Source organism: Malania oleifera, chromosome 2, assembly GCF_029873635.1.
Source record: "Malania oleifera isolate guangnan ecotype guangnan chromosome 2, ASM2987363v1, whole genome shotgun sequence".
Taxonomy (NCBI): Eukaryota; Viridiplantae; Streptophyta; class Magnoliopsida; order Santalales; family Ximeniaceae; genus Malania; species Malania oleifera.
In genome coordinates this window covers 65,377,965-65,404,636 of record NC_080418.1, presented here as the reverse complement: position 1 = coordinate 65,404,636, position 26,672 = coordinate 65,377,965, and the positions used below count along the sequence as shown (strand labels likewise).

Genomic DNA, 26,672 nt, shown 5'->3' with positions numbered 1-26,672 from the left:
GAGGCATAAACCCTATGAAGCACGGATGCTTGAATATGCATTGCATGCATATTGGATATGGATACGTCAGGATACAGATCAGATACAAATCCATAATTATCAACTCATTTTTTCATTCCCGATGCAACATAAATGCACCAAATATAGATGAGGATAGGTGGAGGAATCACCATACATTTTAAACAAAACACACAAATCCCCAAACCCCGTTGACTTTCACAATCAGCAGAGCAGGAGCAACTCGCTCTTTATCTATCTCTCTCTCTAAGCAGTTGACCCAAACAACATTGAAGACTGAACCTAGTCAAAATTTCGGAAATAGGTACATAATAGCACTGAGTTCATGAATTGCAGCTTCCTTTTCCACCTATCAGCCATAAGAATTTGCAGAATAAATTCTTGGGTTCTCGCATGCTTATATTTTATAGGCCCCTGTAGGTATAAAGTGCTGGATTTTTTACAAAGAAGCTCAAATTTTGCAGCCAATCTCAGCGGGCAATTCAATGGATTTCTTTTTGTTTTGTAATAATATTTTTATTACAATGGAATTCCTAAACTGATTCCATAATTTTTTTTAACTTTGTTCAATGATGTGCACCAGATATTTATGATATTGTGAATTCAAGGGCAATTCTAGTTTTAAAATATCGTGTTCTGAAGGATAATGCCTTCAGCTTCACAATCAGCAACTTAAACTACTATAAAAAGTTTGGTTTCCACTGAAACCCAAAATGATCATCTCATCCAAATTACTAGTATGGCTACCAATATCGTGAACAAAATCATTAAGTTCTGGATCTAAGCAGCAGTATCAGGGCCCTCTCCTCTTTGGGGATATTTGTCTAATTAGAAAGATTAGCAGAGAGGTGGAAACCATATTTCCCACTGTAATTCAGCCAAGATATTTCCAAGAGATCATAATTTAGGATGATCAATAAAAAATTAAGTGGTCGAGGGAATACAGTATGCTCCATGGTCACACTTGTGCATTTAGCATAAATGAAAACCATTGACAGAAGAAGCTGGGAAAAGGTTCAACCAAAGTCATGTTTCACTATACACTTCTTCCAGCCAACGTAGCTCAAACCCTATGATTCCTGCAATTAACATTATTGAGCAAAACGAAAACAAAACCCTTTCAAGCTTCTGAACTGAAAAGATCCAAATTTTGAGCTAAGGAACACGTAAGGCAGAAGTTGCTAGAATGTTTTATACCAATGGTCTGCCTCTGCTTTTTGCTAGAAACCCTTATTGTGATATTTGTTATCCCTATGCTGCAAATAATAATATCCAGGCTTTGCTGTTCCTCGATGCAATGCTTTGGGAACTACCCTATTGCAAAAGGAGAGAGAAAATATTAAAAGATTGCTCAAAAACAATCAAAGGGATATGGGATGAAAAGGGAGTAAGCACAGAATCCGATTGATTGGTGCACAAAGGAGGCCTTTGATCAATTTGATTGCTGCATCTAAAGGGAGCTCTATTTTCTTGAAAGGGCTGGAGTAGTGGGACATGGGAGTACCAGGACAAGCATTATATAGCCAATTTTATAAGTGGTAACATCTTTGAAGTTGGAACCATGGTTGATAAAAATGCGCAAGTCATAATTTCATTCATTTGATCCACTTCAATTCAGAACCACAGCCATTCAAATTGAATGCATGAACCAGATATATAATGAACCATGTGATTCATCTACAATACATTATGATTCGATTTAATTCATTTAGTTGTACAATTCAGCTCACTTGTCTTTTTGGTGAAGTTAAGGGGCATGCAGTGCACTTGAACCTGTAGAGGCCATCTAGTGAACAAACTACTGCTTTTTAGGCAATGAGGAAGTAGCACACATTGAGAACAAATGACACCAGACAAGCCTTTAGCTAGAAGAAACCCAGGTTCCATCATTGAGGCAGCTACTTGGTTCAAAGTCAAGAGACGAGATACAATTGCGTGAGAAATTGAAACCATAGTGATGGCGGATAGCATCAAGGTTCTGCAGCCATGAGAAATAGAAAGGAGGAGGGGGGAAGAAGGAAGAAGGAAGAGAGGAGATATAAGGGCAAAATCACATGTTCACTTTCAAATTCAACAACTTTCTACACGTGATATGAACCCACAAGCTCCGATTGCACACGATGATCTGCACGTGCCAAGCGGACCCATCACAAGAGCTAGAGCCAAGAAGGTCAAGGAGGCTATGCAAGGACTAATTGAGAAGTTGTTTGAGCAAGAGTCAATGAGGGCCATGGACACCAAAGAAAAAGAGTTTCTTGAAGAGCCTAAGATGCTAAATTGTCTAAAGGCGTGTGAAGCTGGAACCTTAAGTCAATAAAGGCTGTTTGGGGAATTTTTATGGATTAAATAGTGGGCCAATTGTGTCGATTAAGCAGGACATGTGACTCGCACATGTTTCATTAAATGACATGACACATGCCATGTGACTTGCACATGTTTCATTAAATGACACATGGCATGTGACTTGCACATGTTTCATTAAATGACATGGCATGCTTAAGGTTATGTGGGATTATTTTATTGGCCAGATTGATGTCATAGCTTATTTTTATTGGCCGAACTGATGTCATGGGTTTCTTTTATTTTCTATAAGTAGTCAACTCTCTATTGTATTAAAGGATGATTATTTTTGCTGAATACAATTACAAGTGAGGTTTATTTCTCTTCAAGTTCTTCATTGAACTTTCACCGAACTTATCAAAGGTGCCACCTTTGTGGCGTTCATCCCATTAATTTGATATTCTTGGTTTGTGCTTCACGTCAAGCAATAGGTCAAGGATCCACTGCCATGTTGAATCTTATTTTGGGTTTGGGGTTTCGATAAATCTGATTTGGGGTCTCTAGACGTTCATTCTTGGGGTTCCGTATCATTTGGTATCAGAGCTTTGGTTCAAATCAGGTTCTATCTATCTTATTTTTGGCTTTCGAAAATTCTTTTATTTTATAATCATTTATCCTTATTTCATATTCTTCTATCCTCCGATCTACCTATCTTGTTTTCTTGTTTTCGAAATTTTCCATCTCTTCTTTAATATCGTCCATCATCAAGATTGAATATTTTGTGGCTGGAAATTGCAAGAAATACAACAAGGCCGATTAGAGCACATTAAAAAAAAAAAAAAAACCATTTTGTGCATTCAAATAAAAAAAAGAAAGAGAAAAGGCAGTATTTTGCATTCATAAAAAAAAAAAAAGAAAAAAAAAGAGGAGGCAGCAACTTATTATTCTAATTTGTGTTTGAATATATCCTTGGTCGAGTTGGTTATTTTGTTCCATTGAATTTCTTTTTATTTCGTTCGCGTCATTATTGTTTTTCTTGACTTCTTTTTGTCTTTTCTTCGTTGTTTCGTGTCTTGATTTAGTTGTTTTCATTGATTTAGTTGCGTTTGATTTGTTTGGGATTAATTCATTAAAGAACTAAAAGAGAAATCCTTAGTGGTAAGAGGCACAAGTGTGTGAGCGTATCAGAGGGAAAAAGTCAAAAAAAAAAAAAAAAATTGTGTCAAAAACACGAGCGTTGAGTGTCATTGTTTGGAGGGTAAACACATAAGGGAGTGAGTGAGAAAATTTTTTTTTTTTCTCTCTAATATCCTTTTTGCAGATTTAAAATTATGAGTAGAAAGGTGGGTGGAGCTGAAACTTCCAGCAAAGGTAGCGAGAATGAGAACCCTCCACAAGACTCATTCTTCACCTTGCAAGCCATTCAACGGCAGTTTGAAAGACTCAATACGGTTTTTGGGGAGTTCAGAGATAGATTGGATAGATAAAACGCTGCAATTGATGGACTGAGAAGAGGGCAATCCAATGAAAGGCGGCAAAGGCCACATACTCCTCCGATTGCTGAATTTAAACAAGATGTAGGTAGCAATGAAGCAAGTGATGATGAACATGGTATGGGCAGATTTGCTTATCGAGGTGCTAGGCAAGAACAACAACCTCGATGGGAGCCAAGGGGTCGAGATAACATCGATAGAAACATCGGAAGCATCAAAATGAAGATTCCTCCTTTTCAAGGGAAAAATAACCCGGATGCATACCTTGAATGGGAGAGGAAGGTTGAGCTCATTTTTGAGTGTCATAACTATTCCGAAGAAAAGAAGGTGAAATTGGCAGCTGTGGAGTTCATTGACTACGCACTGGTATGGTGGGATCAAATTCTTCTTAGTAGGCGTAGAAACATGGAAAGACCTATCCAGATGTGGGCTAAAATGAAGGCGGTAATGAGGAAGCAATTTGTACCAAACCAATACTATCGAGACTTACACCAACATCTTCAAAGCCTTACCCAAGGTATCAAAAGTGTGCAGGACTACCACAAGGAGATGGAGATAGCTATGATTCGGGCAAATATTGAGGAAGATAGAGAAGCTACAATGGCACGATTCATATGTGGGTTGAACCGGGAAATTGCTAACATAGTGGAGCTGCAGCACTATGTGGAGTTAGAGGACATGGTGCATATGGCAATGAAAGTAGAGAGGCAACTCAAACACAAGGGTGGAAACAAGCATGCTACAACAACTTCGGCTTCCCATTGCACATGGAAACCGAATTGGGGGAAATCAAAAGAAGAAATGGTTGTTTCCAAATCCAAGGAAGAGAAGGAGAAAGACAGAGACAAAGTGGGCAGCCATACAAAAGGTATAACTTCTTCTCAATCTAGTAGGTACAGAAATACCAAGTATTTTAGGTGTTTGGAGACTGGCCATATTGCATCACAATGCCCCAATAAAAGAGCAATGATTATGAGAGATGATGGCACTATTGAGACCGATGATGAAGAGAGTGATCATGAGTCCATGCCTTCACTAGAAGATTCTAGTGATGTTGAGTATGTTGTCCATGGCGAGGCATTAGTAACTAGGAGAGCTTTAAACATGCATGTGGTGAAAGATGAAAATGAGGAGCAGCGTGAGAATATATTTCATACTCAATGTTACATCAATGATAAAGTGTGTAGCATGATCATCGATGGAGGGAGCTGCACTAACGTAGCTAGTACGACATTAGTAGAGAAGTTGGGGTTGCAATGCATAAAACATCCTAGGCCTTACAAACTTCAATGGTTGAATGAGTGTGGGGAGGTTAGGGTGAATAAGCAAGTGTTGATTGTATTTTCAATTGGAAAATATTCTGATGAGATTCTATGTGATGTAGTCCCTATGCATGCTAGTCACATCTTATTGGGCAAGCCATGGCAATATGATCGACGTGTCACTCATGATGGGTTCAAGAATAGGTATTCCTTTTTAAAAGATGGGAGGAGTGTGACCCTTGTACCATTGACTCCTAAGCAAGTGTATGAAGATCAAGTGAGATTGAAAAGAGCAAATGATGAGAAAAACAAAAAAAATGCTGAGAATAAAACAAAAGGAGAGGCAGAGAGCATTGAAATTAGAAAAAAAAAAAAAAGAGTGGTAAAAATGAGAGAAAAACAACAAGAGAGGAAAAAGTAAGTTTGTATGCAAAAGAAAAAGAGTGTATGAAAGCTTTTTATGCACAAAGACCTCTAGTTGTACTCATGTACAAGGAGGCATATTTGAGCACTAACGAACTCACCTCTTCCTCGCCTAGTGCTGTTGTTTCTTTGCTGCAGGAATACAAAGATGTCTTTCCTGTGGACGTGCCCAATGGTTTGCCACCAATTAGAGGAATTGAGCATTAGATTGACTTCATCCCCGGGGCTACGATTCCCAACCGTCCAGCCTATAAGAGCAGCCCCGAAGAAACTAAGAAACTTCAAAAACAAGTTGAGGAGCTGCTTGCCAAGGGGCATGTGAGGGAGAGCATGAGTTCGTGTGCGGTACCCGTGCTACTGGTACCGAAGAAAGATGGATCATGGAGGATGTGCATCGACTGTAGAGCCATCAATAAAATCACTGTAAAGTATCGCCATCCTATCCCTATAGACTAGATGACATGTTAGATGAACTGCATGGCTCTTGCATCTTTTCTAAAATTAATTTAAAAAGTGGCTACCATCAAATAAGAATGAAATCGGGTGATGAATGGAAAACTACATTTAAGACAAAGTACGGTTTGTATGAATGGATGGTTATGCCCTTTGGTCTGACCAATGCACCTAGTACTTTCATGCGCTTGATGAATTATGTGTTGCGTGCATTTATAGGCAGATTTGTTGTTGTCTACTTTAACGACATCCTAGTGTATAGCAAGAATCTTGATGATCACTTGGATCATTTGAAAAGTGTACTAGATGTTCTTAAAAAAGAAAAATTGTTTGCTAACCTAAAGAAATGTGATTTCTTCATGGAAAAGGTTATTTTCTTGGGTTATATGGTGAGTGCTAAAGGCGTAGAAGTGGATGAGGGAAAAGTGAAAGCAATAAAAGATTGGCCAACACCTAAATCTGTGACTGATGTACATAGTTTTCATGGGTTGGCTAGTTTTTATAGGCGGTTTGTGAGAGATTTTAGCACCATTGCTGCACCTTTAACTGAAGTAATAAAAAAGAACGTGGGGTTTAAATGGGGTACTGCACAAGAACATTCCTTTAAAATGCTTAAAGATAGGTTATGTTCTGCTCCATTGTTGCTTTTACCTGATTTCACTAAAACTTTTGAGATTAAATGTGATGCCTCCGAGCTTAGTATTGGAGCTGTTTTGATGCAGGATAAGCGTCCCATTGCATATTTTAGTGAAAAGCTCAATGGGGCAGCATTGAACTACTCCACGTATGATAAAGAATTGTATGCCTTGGTGAGGGCATAGGAGACGTGGCAGCACTACTTGTGGCCTAAAGAATTTGTGATCCACTCTGATCATGAATCATTAAAGCATTTGAAGGGGCAAGGTAAGCTAAATCGCCGCCACGCCAAATGGTAGTTCATCGAAACCTTCCCATATGTCATTCAGTACAAGCAGGGGAAAGAAAATGTCGTGGCTGATGCGCTTTCTCGAAGGTATGCCTTAATTACTACACTTAGCACTAAACTATTGGGTTTTGAGTACATAAAGGATTTATATGCTAAAGATTCTGATTTTGCTAATGTGTATGAGGCACGTGATAAAGTTGCGTTTCATAAATTCTATAGGAATGATGGATATTTGTTTAGGGAGAATAGACTTTGTGTGCCTAACTGCTCCCTAAGAGAATTGCTTGTGCGAGAGTCACATAGCAGGGGTTTGATGGGACATTTTGGGGTACAAAAGACTTTAGATATTCTGCATAAACACTTCTTTTGGCCACATATGTGTAGGATGTAGAGAGAGTGTGTTCTAGATGCATTTCATGTAAACAAGCTAAGTTTAAGGTCTTACCTCATTGCCTTTATACTCCTTTGCCTGTACCTAGTGAACCTTGGGTAGACATTTCAATGGATTTCATATTAGGTTTGCCTAGGTCCAAAGGGGGTAGGGACTCTATATTTGTGGTGGTTGATAGATTTTCTAAAATGGCACATTTTATTCCTTGCCATAAAACTGATGATGCCACAAATATAGCCAATTTATTTTTTAGGGACATTGTGCGATTGCATGGCATTCCTAGGACAATTGTGAGTGATAGGGATGTTAAATTCCTTAGCTACTTTTGGAAGGTTTTATGGGGAAAATTAGGAACTGAGCTATTGTTTTCTACTACTTGTCATCCTCAAACCGACGGTCAAACCGAAGTAGTTAATCGAACTTTAGCAACCTTATTGCATGCGGTCATTCAAGGGAATTTAAAATCATGGGAAGAATGCATACCACTTGTTGAGTTTGCTTATAATAGAACTGTGCATGCTTCTACTAATTTTTCTCCATTTGAAATTGTTTATGGTTTTAATCCTTTGACTCCATTGGATTTGATGCCGCTACCTGTGAATGAGATAGCTAGCTTAGACGGACGACACAAGGCTGACTTGGTGAAGAGGATCCATGAACAAGCATGGCAGCACATTGAAAAGAAGAACCGACAATATTCATCTCAAGCTAATAAGGGGCGCAAGTTCGTTACTTTTGAACCGGGAAATTGGGTATGGGTGCATATGAGAAAAGAGAGGTTTCCTACTAAAAGGAAAACAAAGCTACACCCAAGGGGTGATGGACCTTTTCAAGTGGTAGAAAAGATCAACAATAACGCATACAAGTTGGATCTACCAGGTGAGTATAAGGTCAATGCAACTTTCAATGTTTCTGATTTATCCTTTTTTGATGTAGGTGATGATTCGAGGACGAATCTTTTTGAAGAGAGGGGGGAATGATATGAACCCACAAGCTCCGATTGCACACGATGATCTGCACGTGCCAAGCGGACCCATCACAAGAGCTAGAGCCAAGAAGGTCAAGGAGGCTATGCAAGGACTAATCGAGAAGCTGTTTGAACAAGAGTCAATGAGGGCCATGGACACCAAAGAAAAAGAGTTTCTTGAAGAGCCTAAGATGCTAAATTGTCTAAAGGCGTGTGAAGCTGGAACCTTAAGTCAATAAAGGCTGTTTGGGGAATTTTTATGGATTAAATAGTGGGGCCAATTGTGTCGATTAAGCATGACATGTGACTCGCACATGTTTCATTAAATGACATGACACATGCCATGTGACTTGCACATGTTTCATTAAATGACACATGGCATGTAACTTGCACATGTTTCATTAAATGACATGGCATGCTTAAGGTTATGTGGGATTATTTTATTGGCCAGATTGATGTCATAGCTTATTTTTATTGGCCAAACTGATGTCATGGGTTTCTTTTATTTTCTATAAGTAGTCAACTCTCTATTGTATTAAAGGATGATTATTTTTGCTGAATACAATTATAAGTGAGGTTTATTTCTCTTCAAGTTCTTCATTGAACTTTCACCGAACTTATCAAAGGTGCTACCTTTGTGGCGTTCATCCCATTAATTTGATATTCTTGGTTTGTGCTTCACGTCAAGCAATAGGTCAAGGATCCACTGCCATGTTGAATCTTATTTTGGGTTTGGGTTTCGATAAATCTGATTTGGGGTCTCTAAACGTTCATTCTTGGGATTCCGTATCAACACGGCTTTCATACATTATTAGTAAGAAAGCCTCTAACAGATGAAAGTACAGATATACCCCTAGAACTATATTAATAGAAATAGTAGGAGTGAACTAGTTATTGTTAATGGAAGTAGAAGGGATAAGAATAGACCTAAAATTTCATGGAATGAAATAGTGAGAAAGGATTTAATAAATCTTAAGCTAGCCGAGGAGAATGCCCTCAATCATACAAATTAGTGGAAAAAAATTCATGTAGCCAACCCCACCTAGTGGGACTTGGGGCTTGCTGCTGCCTGCTTCTGTAGTTTTTGTAGCCCAAAAACTGCATTAAATCACAACTTCACCCCTAAAAAACAAATATTACAAAAAAGCCCCTAAATAGACATAATCATATAATAGTTAAACTAAACATGCAATAAATTATTACATGAACCCAAAAATCCTTGACCCAATTTTTCTGAATGAGTCTCCAACAAGGTTCTACCCATGGTCTTGCTTCTTGTCCCACATCACATAGTTGTCAACTCAAGATTTGTGCCATGAATCTAAATTCCAATTTTGGGAATCAAGAATCAAGAATTGAATTGAATCGTAAGATTCGGTACAAGTTTCCAAAATCAATTATAAATGACATGCATATATTAAAATATAAGACAAGCAAAAAAATAAAATACAATTAAATTTTGACAAATAAAAAATAAATAAAATTTCATGTGCATGATTTCCTTAACAAAATAAAGAGAATGAATAAGAAATATTAATTAAAAAAATGAACTATCTGCTGTTTAAGGGAATCAAGAAAAAATTAATAAAAAACTAAACCTTTGGTGTTTATCAACAATTTTAATATATATATATATATATTATTTCATGCATATTTAAAGAAAAAATAATTAACCAAAAAAAATGATAATAATGAACAAACTACTAAAAAGACCAATTTGAGAATCTTAACAAAACAACAAAACATGAGTACCAACTTAGTTAACGAGTGTTCTGCCCCTTCTCCTCAATGGTAGAACACTATACCCCTCCAAGAGTGAAGAATGGTTTTATGAAAGCAACATAAGACCTAAATTTCTATTGTTTCCTCTTTTTTAGCATAAAACTACCGAAGACAAGGAATGGAAGATAATCATGTAAAAATAAAAGCAATTATAAGAAGTTGTTTTGGGGGTTTTCAACTAGTCAGGTCTATCAGGATACAATAGGTTCAAAATCGTGTGAATCGCTGGATTCAGATTGATTCCTTGGATTCACAAGGTGAATCAATAAATTTGGCAATACTTCAGCTATTTTTAGATTCACTAGCAAGATTTGAATCAATCCAATATGGAATTGATACAAATCGTATGAAAAGAAATCGCAAATCGTAAGATTCTATCAACTATGATTGTCACTCATCTATTATTGGACCAAGAAACATAAATGCTACATGATTGGCAGATAAAACAACAGATGATGAAGAGATTGAAGTAATTAAAAATGAATGGGAACATCAAATGGAAAATGAAGAGATGAACATTGTAGACGATGAAGGTGACAATGATGGCAAATTGGCATTGAGCAAGAGGATTCTCTTGATCAAGATTTAGACTTATTGAGGCTTTCTGAATCTATTTAGCCCAGACCATATCACTGAACACTTTCATTATCTTTATTTCTTCATTGTAGAAATAGATTACTCATTTTATTATGGTATTTAATTTTTAAAATCTATTCTTGAATTTTGATAATGAATCTTACAATTCATGATTTGACTCCATTCACAATTCGTCAGTTGTGATTGGACTCAAAAATGCAGTCCAAGCAGCTACTGATAATTCTACTGTTTATAAGTCAGCAGGTTCCATTGTTGAAGCCGATCATCCCTATATCTTCTAGACTCCATGTGAGGTGCATACCTTAAATCTTCCTTTGAAGAACATATGTGCAGCCAAGTATGTAAAAAAGAGATGTAGTAGTACAGGTTGAATGTCATTACAGTGGTTACAGAGCATGCTTCTTTCGTAAGAAATTTCTTCTAGAGCACCCTATATGACTGTCAATTTTAAATAAGTTCGTGCTTTCAAAAGCTATTGCAGATACGCTAAAAAATTGAAACTCAAAACAGTCTCAAACCATATTAGTGACCGATGATCATCTTCTAGGGAGTATGAGTAGAAAAAGCTAAAGGTCCAAAACAGATTAAAGTAATTGATGTGCCATGGGACAAGTTTGACTGTATTCTATCATTAGCCAAAATCGGTATATGTGATGCTTTGTCTGGCTGATGCTGATAAACTAACTATTCATTTAGTAAACAAAACGTATAGAAGTGAAGAAAAAATTACACAGGCATGAAGGAAGCAATAGAGTTAGAGATCATCCTATTATGAGGTGAAATATTCTATTTTCATAGGTGAGTAGACTAAGAGCCGCCTATCACTCCATTCCATGGCTCATTCATTGAATCACAGGTAAATCTAACACTATGAACTTTCATATTTCTCCATTTAATTAGTGTAGCATAAAAACTCAAATTGCCTTTCCCATAAGCATGGTAAAAGGAATGACTTACAGAATCTCCAAATCACTTGGTCCACAGAGGGATGTGGAAATTTCTGAGGGAAGAAATAAGTATTAGAGAATATACCTTCTGAAATTCTCAGGGATAAAAAGATGGTTAATTTGCAGCTTGCCAGGCTCTCCAAATCTATGGATGTGTTTGAGGTTTCAACTCGTCCTATGATTTGCAGACTTTGATAAAAGAGGCTTGGTGGTTGGTGCATGGAGCTTCAGCCACTTCAAAGCATAGCCCTGAAAGCTCTGACGCGACCATGTTCCACTTCATGCTATGAGAGGAATTGGAGACAACCACTTTTACCCACTCAATGAACAGGAACAAGATAAACATTAGAGTAGAAAGTTCAGTATATACACACTAATACTCATCTCTTATTAAGGAGAAAAAAAGTAAAATTGACAAGGTTGGAAAGACCAGGATGCAAGGATATCTGCAGAGATGATTGGGATTCATTTGAGGGTGGTGAAGTACATGAAATTGCAATGTATCACTTGATGAACCAGAGTTAGAAGCTGTTCTTTTTCATGACGATGAAGGCAATCGAGATAGTTTGAATCAACTTGATGATGGCTAGCTGCAGATACTTTTTTTTGTCACTAATTTAAGTAGGATCATTTTTAAATTTATGGGGATAATATAAAGCATAGACAGATGAATGTAAATCATCAATTATAGATGACAACCTGTGGAAACAGCTATTCTATACAATGTAAGTGAATGGTATTTCAATTATTTGAAGATGAATGTAAAGCATATCCAACTAGTTTATTTTGGACTTGTTCGAGTTGGAACATACATGAGATATGTCTTGTTTGTGATAGATTGTTCATTCTGCTTTTGTTTTCATATAAAATCAGTATCTCCTATAAATACTCATTAAAATATTTTTTTGTATATATTTTAATTAATGTATTACTATCATACCATATCCTGATTTTTGAAGAGTTGCCATATCAACATATCAATATATCATATCATATATGTAATTAGGTATCAGTTCTTCCTAACATAAACCTATTCAATGTTCAGCCAAGAAGATCAACAGAAAATGAACTCCAAGAACCTAAATCAATCATCTTAATGCAAAATATAATCACAATTGTTGGGAAAGGGCGGTCTGTCTAACCTGCCGCTTTGCATACTCTTGCGAAATTTCTCCAGCCAAGTTTCTGATTACAAGCAAATCAATCATTAGCAAGGACAAGACAATACACATATTACTGCAAAGAAAACCTACACCTAGGAAAACGAATTCACACAGAACAGCACAAGGGTGGTGCAACATGCAAGATAATTCAATGACAATATAGTGATAAGTGCTGCCAGTAAATTTACAAAACAGGGCAGAGCATAACATGCAGCACAACAGTCAAAACTGCAAGTAATGCATGTAGACAGCCAGACAACCAATAAAAGTAACAAAGACGTAAATTTTTAATACAGTTGAAATTACAAATAAGGGCTTCCTCGAGACAAAGAAATAGGACAGTATCAACATGTGACATAGTGTTACTGCAGTTCTGAATTTTGAGGACAATTCATTTTCACTCACTCCTCAATTAAAATAAAATACAAAATGCACCAGACAGTTGTACCAAATAAAGAAACAAAGTTTACTGCTGGGTACAGTCCATCAGTATAGAATATAATAATTAGCAAGTGTCCCACAAAGGAGGCATGTGAAGAAGCAGAAAAAAACAATCATAGTTCTCTGTGGGAATTGTTGAAAATAAGATTAGATAGACCTGCTCCCTGCATAATTATCCTCCCAAACCCCAATCATATTTATCACCCCTTCAAGAAAATCCTATAACTCTATCAAATAAACTCATCAGGCATGAAATTTCTTCCAATCACAAAAAACTTATGTGACACCCTCAATAGCAGGCGAGTTTCCATGTCTTACATGAACTCTGAGCAGAAATTTTAAGATGCCAAGACTTGAGAGTGACTAATCACAAGTCTCAAGGTATGCCTCTGAATTCAAAAAACCCTAAATAGAATATTGTCCTATTCCCTATTCAACTGTTCTAATGAGAGAAAATCCCAAAATCTTAAATTGGCCAAGGAAAACAAATATAAATTTAATTAGAAATTTAAAAAAGAAAAATTATGCTAAAAAAAGATAATAATATGGCTGTAAAACATTTTCTGTACAAATTGTCATTGTTTATATGCAATATATGCAAAGTACAAGTAAATCACCACAGGTCCATTCAAATAGTGCAGAAACTATTAAGCCAGCTGACCCCACGTCAATTTCGCACCCTTTTTCTTAGACTTCTCTTGTTGGAAGAACCTATAGTTTTGAGTCATTTGGATAACAGCATCTGCAGCTTGCCGGCATCCAAAAGAAGCTGGCTTAATTTTTACTGCTTTTAGAATCAGAGAACTCCCCTTAAAAACAAAAGGGGCCACTATGGCTAATGAATTTTTCATTAACTCCCCTAAAAAACAACAGGAGCTTCTAAGTTTGATGCATTTTTCATTCTGCCCGCTTGTTACCATTTTTGCCTTTCATATTAAAAATGTCTCAGTAGATTCATAATTTCCATTTTTGAAACACTCATCATGTGTTTTTTTCTTTTTTAACAGATACTACCTCTTGGGGCCAAAACAGTATTCATAGCCACTTGAGACACCTGCTTTTCGCCAGCGTCCTTTCATCACTCTTTATCAAACAGAAGACTGGCAAATGGTCACAGCATCCATCATTTAGCCTTTCAATTTTGATTGTAAAAAAGTGAGACCTCACCTGCTATAAGCATTCCAAGACAAAGTAGAAGGCCTAAGCTGTGAAAAAGGCTACTGTTTTTGTTAAGATTTGATTAAAATGAATGACCTAACTTGAAGATAGGACTCTCCCTCTATTTATGATACAAATTAAATACATTCTAATGACAATACCCTTACTAACTCTCACTAATTAACATACTAACGCACTCAATAATAATAATAATACTAAAAAAACATATATAACCTCTAACACTCCCCCTCAAGCTGGAGCATAAATGTCATAAGCTCCTAGCTTGTTACAAATGAATTTAACACAAGCACTCCCCAACGCTTTGGTAAACAAATCAGCAAGCTACATGTCCAACTTCACATAAGTGGTTGTAATGAGCTTCTCCACAAGTTTCTCCTGAACAAAGTGGCAATCAACTTCAATGTGCTTCGTCTGCTCATGAAAGACCGGGTTGGAGGCAATATCAAGAGCAACTTGATTATCACACATCAACTTCATAGGCTGAGAATGCAAAAAACCCAATTCTTCCAAACATGTTCTTCAACCTGACAAGTTCACGAGTAGTGTGAGCCATAGCTCTATATTCTTATTCAGCACTTTTTGTTTCTTACTTTTCCAAGAAACCAAATTACCACCATCCAAGATACAGTACCCAATGGTAAATTTCCGATCGGAAGGCGATCCAGCTCAATCTACATTTGTATATCCATGGATATAAGTGTGACCCAAATCACGATATAAAAGACCTCTCCTAAGTGCACCTTTTGAGATATTTTAGGATGCAAATTAATGCGTCCCAATGACTTGTCATCGGAGAATCTAGAAATTGACTCTTAACACTTGCTGCAAAAGATATATCTAGTCAAGTAACTGTGAGATAATTCAACTTTCCAACAAATCTCCAATATTGTCCAGGATTAGGTAGCAAATCACCCATATCCTGCATTAACTTGCTGTTAGGATCCATGGGTGTATCAAATGATATCCCAACAAGCTAGTTTCATCCAACAGATCAAAAACATGCAGTTTAGATCCCAACAAGCTAGCTTCATCCAATTGATCAAGAGCATACTTCCTCTAAAAACAACAATTACGATACGAGATCTAGATACTTCCATACCCAAGAAGTATTTCAACGGTCCCAAATCTTTGGTCTGAAACTTAGTCTTTAGAAAAAGTTTGAGACTCTAAATACCTCTATCATCATCACTTGTAATAACAATATCCTTCACATAAAAAACAAGAAGGATCCTACCCAATGAAGTATGACGATAAAACACGGAATGATACACAACATAGCGTATAAAGGCCAAACTCAAGTACTACAGCACTGAAGAGGCCAAATCATGCTTTGGGAGACTATTTTAAACCATATAAAGGCTTCTTGAGCTGACACACTAAGCTTGACTCCCCTTGAGCAGCAAACCCAAGTGGTTGCTCCATATAAACCTCCTCCTCAAGGTCACCATGCAAGAAGGCAGTTTTCACATCTAATTGATGCAGAGGCCAATGACAAGTAGTAGCCAAGGAGATGAGTCGACGTACTGATGTAAGTTTGACAACCGGAGAAAAAGTATTAAAATAATCCAGACCATACAACTGAGTGTATCCCTTAACAACAAGACAAGCCTATAGATGAGCCACAGAATCATCAAGGTTGACTTTCACAGTAGAAACCCAGCGACAACCAACCACATACTTGTCAGGAGGAAGGGGAACAAAGTACCAAGTACCATTGTCATGTAAAGCATTTATCTCTTCAACCATAGCATCCCCCCACCCTAAATGGGCTAAGGCTTCCGAAACAGATTTAGGAAGGGTAGTGGATGATAGAGCAGTGACAAAACAATAATAGGCAGGTGATAAGGAGTCATAAAAGACATAGTTGGAAATGGGGTGTTGAGTACATGTGTGTCTACCTTTCTAAACAGCAATAAGAGGATCAACATCATGGGAAGTATGACCATCAGATAAGGACACCAAAGGCATGGTAGTATAAGCTAGATGGGACTCTCTTCCTTGGAATCACCGTCGTGAATACGCCTACAAATTAGGATGATCAAAGCGATAAGAACAACTCGAACTACATGGAGACTCAGATGGTTGGTTGGGCAAGGGCAGCAACATAGAATCTAGAAGAATAGGCAAAGGAAGAGACTCATTGAGCTCAAAAGCACTGAGTGATTGGTTGTGGTAAGGTGTAGACTCAAAGAAGGTAACATCAGCAGAAACAAAGAAGTGATACAACACAAGACTACAACAACGATATCCCTTTTAAGTATACGAGTAGCCCAGAAAGGCACATTTTATATCACGAGGATCCAACTTATCCACCCCAGGAGTTAGTTGATGAACAAAGGATACACACACAAATATACAAGAAGGAAGAGAAAATAAAGGTGAATTAGAAAAGAAAATGAAGTGAGGAATTTTACCACTACGAACAGAGGATGGCATTCTATTGACCAGATAATGAGCAGTAAGTATGGCATCACTCCAAAACACTTTAGATACATGCATTTGATAAAGTATAAGTGATTTCAAGGATATCCAATTTTTCGCTCAGCAACCCCATTTCTTTGAGGAGCGTGGGCACGGGATGATTGATGAACAATACCGCACTGAGTCATATAAGTAGTGAATTGTGCATTGAAAAACTCTTTAGCATTATCACTTTTAAGTATTCGAACTAGCAAATCAAATTGAGTCTTTATTTCATAACAAAAGGCACAAAATACATGAAATAATTCAGAATTATCTTTTATTAAATATAACCAAGTCATCCTTGAATAATCATCCACAAAGGTTACAGAGTATTGGAAACCCAACTTGGACACGACCCTACTAGGACACCAGACATTTGAATGAACTAACATAAAAGGACTTACAGTCCGTTTATTGACCTGGAAAGTGAAAGAAGCACAATGGTGCTTTCCCAACAAACAAGACTCACAATCAAGACTAGACACAAAATTCAAACTAGGAACAAGACATTTTAACTTTTCCAATAAAGGATAACCCAGGCGACAATGAATTTGGAAAGGTGTTGCAGCAGTAGTGTAGGCAGCACAAGGAGATAGCGGCTCAAAGTGATAGAGTCCACCAACTTTACGCCCTCAGCCAATTATCTTCCTTGTATTCAAATCCTAAATAACCATATAATAAAGGAAGAATGTCATTGAACAATTCGTGGATTTAGTAATTTTACTAACGAACATAAGACTGTCACCCAATTACCTTGACTGCAACAGTGGATCCATCAGCAGGAGTAACACACGGTAAATTTGCAGGATATTGAAGAAATGGAGAAAAAGCTAGGAATACCTATGATACGATCAGTGGCAGCGGAGTCTATGACCCAAGGACTAAGATGAGAAGTACTGGATGATAGGCATACTGTGTTATTACCTATTTGGGCAAGAGATGCAATGGAAAGAGAGGCTTGTTGTGACCTTAATACTGCTGGAACTTGGAATACTCTTCCTCTTACATAGAGACAATATGTTGCCCCACACTCGACCCCAAAGGTGAGGGGTCAGCGGTGGCTGCATTGGCTGCCCCCAAAGGTGTGAAGTCAGTGGTGGCTGCATTGGTAACACGTGAAGATTTGCCACAAAGATCCCAACACTGCTCAATAGTATGATTATTCCGTCCACAATGAGTGCACTTGCAAGGAGTACCTTTGCTCCGTCCATCTCTACCACTATGACTACTAAAACCACCGTGATAACTTTTGCAGTTGTTTGGTAGGAATCACTCTATCCAGCAAAGGTTGTCGTCCTCTCAAAGCCAAATGCAAGAGCATGAGAATGCGTTCTAAAGGAAGTACGAAGGACACGGGAATAAACATCAGCAAGTGATGACAACTCGACACTACTAAGTATCTGGGACTAAACTATCTCAAGCTCAGGTTTCAAGCTTGCCAGAATACAAAGAACTGTCATCCGCTCCCTCTGTTTCTGCATCTCACGAACCTCGGCAATTATAGGTTGCACAACGTTAAGCTCTTCATGAATACACTTCATTTCTCCAAAGTAATTTGCAATGCTCTTATCTCCTTGTTGTAACTGAAAGTACTCCTAGGATAAATCATACATACATGTAATGTTACTGGAGTATAGAAGTTTTCCATAATCCCAAATCTCCTTACACGTATTTAGAAGCATAAACATCCATGCAATCTATGCCTCCATAGAATTCCATAAAAGAGAAACGATCAAGGCATCTTCAGGAACCCACACGTCTTTTCTCTTCTCATCAAAAGAATCAGATTGGAGCAAGTGGTCAGATTTCTCCAATCCTCCTAAATAAATCCAAACTTTAGACCATTGAGCATAGTTTTTTCATCCCACTTTTGAGTCATTATTTGTGGCAGCGATGTAGGAAACAAATTTTTGGGATTCATAGATTCCATCCCAACACTCATAAATCAGCGATCACACCAAAAACAAGAACAATAGTCAAAACTAATTGAGGCAATCACAAACTACGTGAAGCACCGACACACCAACAGACAAAGTGAACAACTCACCAACTGATATAGAGCTGCCACAGCACTCACAAATCAACAAACACCCCAAAAACAAGAATAAAAATCAATAATCAGAACAATTACAAACCATGTGAAACACCGACGCATTCACGGCCGAGGTGAACAACTCACCGACGGATATAGCACTGCCACAGCGTCACAACTGAACATATGAACACTCCCATGACTCCAAAAAGAAAGGAAAAAAAAATTCTGAGCATAAATTTACGGAATATCGTGAGTGCATGGATCAAAAAAAAGTTGATTTTTTTAGCAAAAACTGGCCTAACAAATTGATAATATAGTCTAAAGAAGGAATCAGAGCATGGCAGAAGAAATGAAAAAAAGAAAAAAGTGGCCGAAACTTCACTCATGCACCAGCGCGTGGGGTCGGCCCTACCGGCATTTGGCTAGCACATGGGGGCATGTAGAGTGCCCTCCGGAGATGGGATTTTGTGGGTTGGGACGTTAGAGGGGGGGGGGGGGGGAGGGGCGATTATGAGTGTATGGTTGGTTTTGTGGTTTAGTATGGGATGGAGGTGGATCTGGGAAGAACAGCCGCGGGAATGGTGTTTTCTGGCAACAGCTGAGAGAAATAGGGTTTAGATGGGATCTTGCTCTAATACCATGTTAAGATTTGATTAAATGAATGACCTAACTTGAAGATAGGTCTCTCCCTCTATTTATAATACAAATTAAATACATTCTAATGACAAAAATACCCTTACTAACTCTTTACTAATTAACATACTAACACACTCAAATACTCAATAATAATACTAAAAGACATATATTAACAGTTTTCACTAAGCAGCAACTTGTTTAATTTTTCTTGTCCTTGATACTTTCCGTGCACAATCAATCCTTCTCTCCTTAATAGAATTTGATTACTTGACAAAAATTTAGGACTTAGAAATGTCCATTTAGCAGACTTAAAGTACAACACTGGCTCATTTAGAAGTTATCACCTACAACATAGGTTTATCCTATATCCTTTCACTTTTTGCAAACTCAGGGAGTGCAGGAGCAGGCAGTAGGTTTCATAACTTTTGTGGGGTATTTGGTTGGAGGGATGATCGTATCTTTTTTATGGCGGAAGGATGCCTTCGTCTTTGCTTCCAGATATAGGATTCAGTATTTGGCTTCGCTTCGGACTTTTGCAAATGGGTGCTTTAAGGGGGTGTGTTTTTCAGATTTACAGCATGATTGAAGTTTTTTTTTTATTTTTTTTTCTTAGGAGCATTACTTAAACTCCTTTGTACATTATTTCTTCTTTAATAATATTTCTTCTTTTTCTACCAGTATGTATATACATTGGAACTATAACAATATATTTCCTATTGCTTCTACATTATATTCCACTCCATTCGTTCTCTAGTAAATTAACATTAGCAACACCTCAACCATATACAACCACAAGTAACAACTGAAAACATGAGTGGTAGGACCTCTCAACAAGCATGTCTATAAATAAATTAAAAAACTAAATCTTCACCAACGAAGTATGAATCATGCAAAATGTTGTCTTATATATTTATAAATATGCATGTATTATGCGTGACAATACAATAGTTGCACACATGACAGCATCAGGGTGCATATGCATGTATGCAGTTAGTACTGGCATGTGTACAGATGAATGTCACAATGCTTATGCACGCACACCGTAACAAGGCCCCTGTCCAGCAAGTCACCGTCTAGGCCAGTTTTAGTGGCTTGAAAAGAACTTTGCAATGACATTAGGATCTGATGTACGTAATTAATCTATATTAAACAGCACATACTAAAACAAGTCCAGATGAACCTCCCAATATGCATGTATGCAGTTAGTACAAACACATGTACACATGAATGGGAGCGTGTTTATGCAGCAACACCAAGCCAAGGCCCCTGGCCAAGTCACCATCTAGGCCAGTTTTAGAGCTTGAAATTAACTTTGCAATGTCATTAGATCCGATCAGATTTAATTAATTTACAGTTGACAGTACATAATAAAACATGTCAAGATGAGCCTCTCAATCTCCGAAAGCCAATGCTATATTCTCAAACAAGTTTATTTTATGTTACTTTTTGTGAATATTTCACGTCTTTCAAGAAACCTTTTTTAAAAAACATCCATTAAAAGAATATGTTTTACAGACTACTAAGTGAACGGAGAATCCAAACAATTTGCAATCAACATATAGAAAAAACAAGGAAAAAAATAATGACTTCTGAATAAATATGATGCATTACACACATGAATTAATAAATTTGCCCGTCTGGCATATTTTGTCAATCCTAAACAAATTCATACTGCTTGTAGTCAGGGCATTCCACAGTTATTTCTAGAAAACCGTTACACTTTGCACTAACTCACCTAACATACTCATGGCCCCAAGAACCAATATCACCTTCTGAACCCAGTAATCTGTACTTCAGGCTTTCCTGACATAGTTAAGAAATGGCAGAGGTTAAGCAACTATAATTTCTTATGAAAATAAATATCACAAGAATAATCCTTCTCTCTTAGAGAAACATGTCACAAGCCTGTAACAATGTTTTTTTTCTTAAATATTTTTATCCAAAAGCTCATAATAGTGCTATGCATAAGGATGCAGACACTAGATGCATACCACAAATACATTGATCAAGAAGACAAAAGATACAGAAATCAGAAAAGAGATGCATGACGTAAACCAAGTACAAAATAATGACAACAATGATACTGCTAATAGTGTAATACTAACATTGAACCAAAATCCTAATTTGACTAACCATACCCGTTCTCCTTCTGCAGACATTGTCAAGGCCAAAACAGAGAGTATATCTGCTAGGAATTTCTGCATTTATTATAAAACATAATGAGATAATGGCACCAGTAAATGATAATATAGTAATGTACAACATTCAAACATGCATTTATACCTTTAGATCTGAATCTCCCATTGTCTCATAATATGCTTTTAAAGTTCCATAATGCGGACGCAAAAATTTTAATGGCTTTGGAACTGAAGTCATAGAGCTTGTTGAGGTACGAATTTCCTGCCTACAAGAAAATTTTTCACAACGGTCAATCCAACAGTAAGAGAGATGTTCCATGCCTGAATTTTGCTGCTGGCAATTCATATTTAACAAGGACTATAAGATGTTTCATTATGCACCGATGCCATGGAAGCATAACAGCAATTTAATATACAAAAGACTATAATTTAATATACACAATAATATAACGGCAATTTTCATTATGCATTGTTGCAGTTCTCACTTGTTCAATTGGAGTAAGTAAAAAAGACTGCAACAGCCCATCTTGACATGGCAATAGCAGCCAAAGGCACCCAAGTTATAAATCAAAACTGCTAAGCATGTGTATTCATGCATATGTTTACATGTATAAACAAACTTGGTTGTTTTGAAACTTCAACATGTTTTCTTATATTAATCAACAGTTGTATGAAATTTCTGGATAGATCTAAACTGGTCACATTCTACCATATCTAGATAGTAGATATATGGAAAGAGGACATGGCCAACCAGACCAGCCCGATAGAGTGCTCTCTGGAATCACATATGCAGATTTTTCTACTCAATATCACTGCAAATGTTTACATGCATAAGCAATAGCATGATCATTGCACTATCAGGTGGACAAAGACTTTCTTCCTTGTGCATGTGAAAGCTTAACCGTTGTTAAATATGACCATCATTAAATACGCATCTTCTCTGACATCAAGATCATTTGTTTCATGACAAAGGACACAGACAGCCAGATAATCGTATGCTACTGCCTACTGCACATTTCTACAGGAGAATGGAGAACCATTGGGAACATGAGTATCCCACACCTGGACAAGCCCACTCCAATATAGCATATTTTATTGCAACCACATTATCAATTTTCACTTAGATATCTTAATCATGTAGCTTGCTTCAAAATATTCATAACACAAATGTTAATGAGAAACCAAACCACATCCGTTTTTTGGTACCTTTGACTTCACACTGATATAATAACTTCATTATGAGATCAAGGGATAACTAAAAAGCTGACAGTGATCTAATCATATTTACCCTTGCTACCAAATATTTATGATCGACCACATTCCTTTATTGATCATTTTTATGCACTTAAGGTCACATTTGTTTCACATAGTGTTTATTCCTAGGGATAGAGGGAAATGAGATGAGAATGTCATAAACATTGTAAAGGGATAAATAATTTAGGGGGGAAAAGTCACTTGTGCAAAAGCTTGTGTTAATTCATCCAACATGAACTAAGACAAGAATAAACATCTGTTGAAATTTGGGAATAGTCACCTTCGTCTATTCCATATTATGGATTCATAAAAATTTTGCACTGTCATTTGCTTTATGATGACAACACTTCTTTTTTCAGCTATCAAATTCTTATATTATGACTGTTTCTATTCCTAAGAGTAGACATTTAGTTGATTAAATGTAACCCAAATGCATAATTTAAGATGACTGGCACTACGAATCCCACTGTCCATCAATACAACCCCAACTTTTGTCAAGGAATTAATCACCCAATACTAGAACCCACAATAATATAAGACAACACCGATATCCTAAATTCCCAGATATTCCCATTACAGCCTCTGCATTTTCTGCAATGTTTCTAGCTCATAAGTAAGACAACTACAGGAAATGGCTTGCAGAGTCTATGAATAGAGTCCAGAATAATGACCCCAATTCCTTGTCACAAGAAAGGCAGGCCATGAGCACTAGAAGCATTACACAACTTGCTTCAACTAAACTCATATTGAATGCTTCTAAACAAACTCAATATTGACTGTCAAATGTCTTAACTGTACAAACTATTCAATTATTTGGGACGCCAGATATATAAAGCTCCTTAACAGAGGTCCCAGAACAATTTCTAATTATTTAGCGCAGTTGAACTGAGTATTCAAAATTTTAGAATTCATTTCATTTTCTTCTCTTTCCCAGATTTATCTTCAGCCAACAGTCATTAAGAGAAAATAAATGAACAAGCAGATAGTACTGACAAAAAGACTTCCAAAACAATGTCATACCTCATACTCTCTAGCGCTAGTTTCTGCAAACCTGGATCCGAATCCTGAACCCTTTCAACATACAACTCCAACTGCTGCTTCAGCGCCAAGTCCTCGTCCGACTACAATTAACAAACAACAAACATTTCATATCAAAACCCACTAAGACCTTTCCTTGAGGAAAACAAAAATAACGAGAATAAAAACTAAAAATCTGCACGGTCGAAGAACTTACGAGATCTTCATCCTTTTTCTCATCCTTCTTCTTCGGGTCCTTTGCGGGAACTTTCACCGACGCCTCCTCTCGGGTGGCGCTGCCGCCCGCACCGCCCCCACCGGCACCATCAAGATCGCGCGCCATCTTGAATACAGAAAGTACCACAAAAGGAAGACCAGACTGACGTGTAATCGGTAGAGAAGCGAGGAAAATCCCTAGGGCTACTCAACGTAGGAGAACTCTCAGAGAAATGGAGGAAGGGGGAGAGAACACTGAGTTAGGGCTATAACCCAATATGAGGTTTCCCAAGCTCCAAGCAAGCTTTCTTCAGCCGTGATTTTGATCGTGAATTTTTGCCTAGCTTTTTCTTGTTTTTTTCTTTTAAAGTGTCATGAGTAGTATTATGAAAACCATAAAGAGATTAATGCCTCTCTTCATTTTCCACTATAATAAATTTTTTATTTGAAGACACATATGAAAGATGATATTTCGTACGAGGACGATTCAAAATATTTTTATTATTCCTCTTAAAACAATAAAATTTTTTATCTCATTCGTTAGAATATGTATAGTCGAATAACGGAAATTTCTATCTCATCTATATTTATATTTTTGCATATTTTATAACACATTATTCAGTACGAAATTCTAACTATCTGATATATTTCTTTAAATCATATTTAATTTATTTCTTATAACCTTTATTCCATAAGAGTATAATATTCTCTAAAAGATAATATGTCTTTTAAAGTTTAAAAAATATCAATTTCTAGAAGATATGGTAAGATAGTCCTCCTGAAAAGAGTATATTTTCAACCTATCAATGAGATGTTAAATTCGACCTCCTAAAGATGTGAAATGTTTATCATCCACATGAGGTAGTATATTTAACCTTTGGAAAAGGTGGTAAATTATTGTCCATTTAATATTATAAATTGGAATCATACATCTAAAGAGTTCAAATTGAGAAAAATAATATTATGTTCCTAAATAAATATATTAAAGTATCTCGGAAGGGTGGAAATAATATTATATTATATTATATTATTGTGAATTTTAGTGTGTATCCCAAGAGGGGGGATGAATTTGGTATTTTAAAAATTAAATCTTTCAAGTTCTAATTTTGAAAACAATCAATTACAAACTTACAATCTACTTACAACTAACTCAATGTTTTTCAATTAATCAACCTAATAAGTTATTTTACTAATCAACCTAATTTACCCAATTACTTTGCAAACCTAATATCTATTTAAAATATTCATAATATTCACACAAATAAGATTACGCGGAAATTAAATAGAGGTAAGGATAAGAGAGATGCAAACTCGATTTTTACGAGGTTCGGCCTACCCTAACTTACATCTTCACCTTGAGCAACCCACTCAAGGATTTCAATAATGATCTGCTCCTTTAATTGGGATGGAACTTCCCTTATAATCAGCTGCTTACAAGTGGCATAATTTCCTCTTCAACCACGATTCACGGCCCAAACCGTGGATACAAAATAATGAATACAATTTCTGCAAAACTTAAAATGTTTCTAACCAAACTAGTGAATACAAGATAAATTCTAGCACATAATCATATGACAAAACATGAAGTTCAATATGTATATAACAATATAATCTTTATATGAAAAATGAGATGTTTCACAAATCTACCATTTAATCAATATCTCTCAAAAATTAATTTTTATAAATAAATATTTTGGAGAACTTAGGGTTTGATTTTAGAGTACTTTATTGCAAAAATATAAAGTAGGACGCCTTGAAAAAAATAGTCTTGTATAACACGTAGATCTAAGTTTTTACTATCAAATAATTTATAAAATTAAATCTTTGAATAAAAATAAGACTTTGAAGATTGCAAAGATTTAAACAATATTTTTTAAGTACCTTTTGCCCAATAATGTAAATCCTTTTGAATAAAAATATAACTTTAAGTATCACAAGGATTCAAGCTTTGGAATACTATTCCCAAAAGATTTTTCAAACAAATAACTTAGGGAAAATAGGTTTCTTGCTCCCAATAAGATTTTTAGATACACAAGTAATGGAGAAAACAATCATTTAATAAAAGATTGAAAACTTCAATAAATTTTTTTTCCAAACCTCAAGATCAAACCAGATTTAGCAAAAGTTGTGCGTGTATTCGCTTGGATCTTAAAGATGCGAATGCCTAGACAAATATGAATTCTTTAGAGTGCAGACAAAAGTTCTTAGCCAAGATTCAAAGCTCTCAAAAGTATGCCAAAGATTGATACAATATGTTCAAATCTCTCAAGAGATAGGCAAAAAGTGTGCTTCTAGGGTTTAGGGTTAGTGTATATAAGCAATCTTGTCATCAAAACAATTTATGGTCGTTAGATCATTTAAAATATCATATTTACGTCCGTGTCCGGGTTGGAATGTCATTCTGCATCGCGACCTTCGTCGGTGAATGGGTACGATCGTCGACAAGTGTACAACACTCGTTCGTCGACAAGGCAATGAATTTGTTGATAAGAGCACTCTCTAAACTTTTTGGGCTCTCAATATATTTTCGTCGACGAGACAAAACTGTTCATTGTTGAGTGGCCTTCATGCGTTCGTCGACGAGGCCATGGG

The 26,672-nt window shown here is 36.6% G+C and overlaps 1 protein-coding gene across 1 annotated transcript in view; it reads right to left on the bottom strand.

The window, feature by feature from the left end:
* The window catches only part of LOC131147949 (26S proteasome non-ATPase regulatory subunit 2 homolog A-like), a 51,162-nt gene extending 26,664 nt beyond the window's left edge, over positions 1–24,498 (bottom strand). The window contains exons 1-6 of the mRNA XM_058097626.1: positions 24,082–24,498; positions 23,868–23,968; positions 21,739–21,859; positions 21,594–21,653; positions 21,191–21,258; positions 12,681–12,723 (exon numbers count right to left, since the gene is read on the bottom strand). Of these exons, the coding sequence (XP_057953609.1) occupies positions 12,681–12,723; positions 21,191–21,258; positions 21,594–21,653; positions 21,739–21,859; positions 23,868–23,968; positions 24,082–24,207 (519 nt within the window). The 5' untranslated portion in view covers positions 24,208–24,498. The remainder of the gene's footprint in view (positions 1–12,680; positions 12,724–21,190; positions 21,259–21,593; positions 21,654–21,738; positions 21,860–23,867; positions 23,969–24,081) is intronic.
* Positions 24,499–26,672: the final 2,174 nt, after the last annotated feature.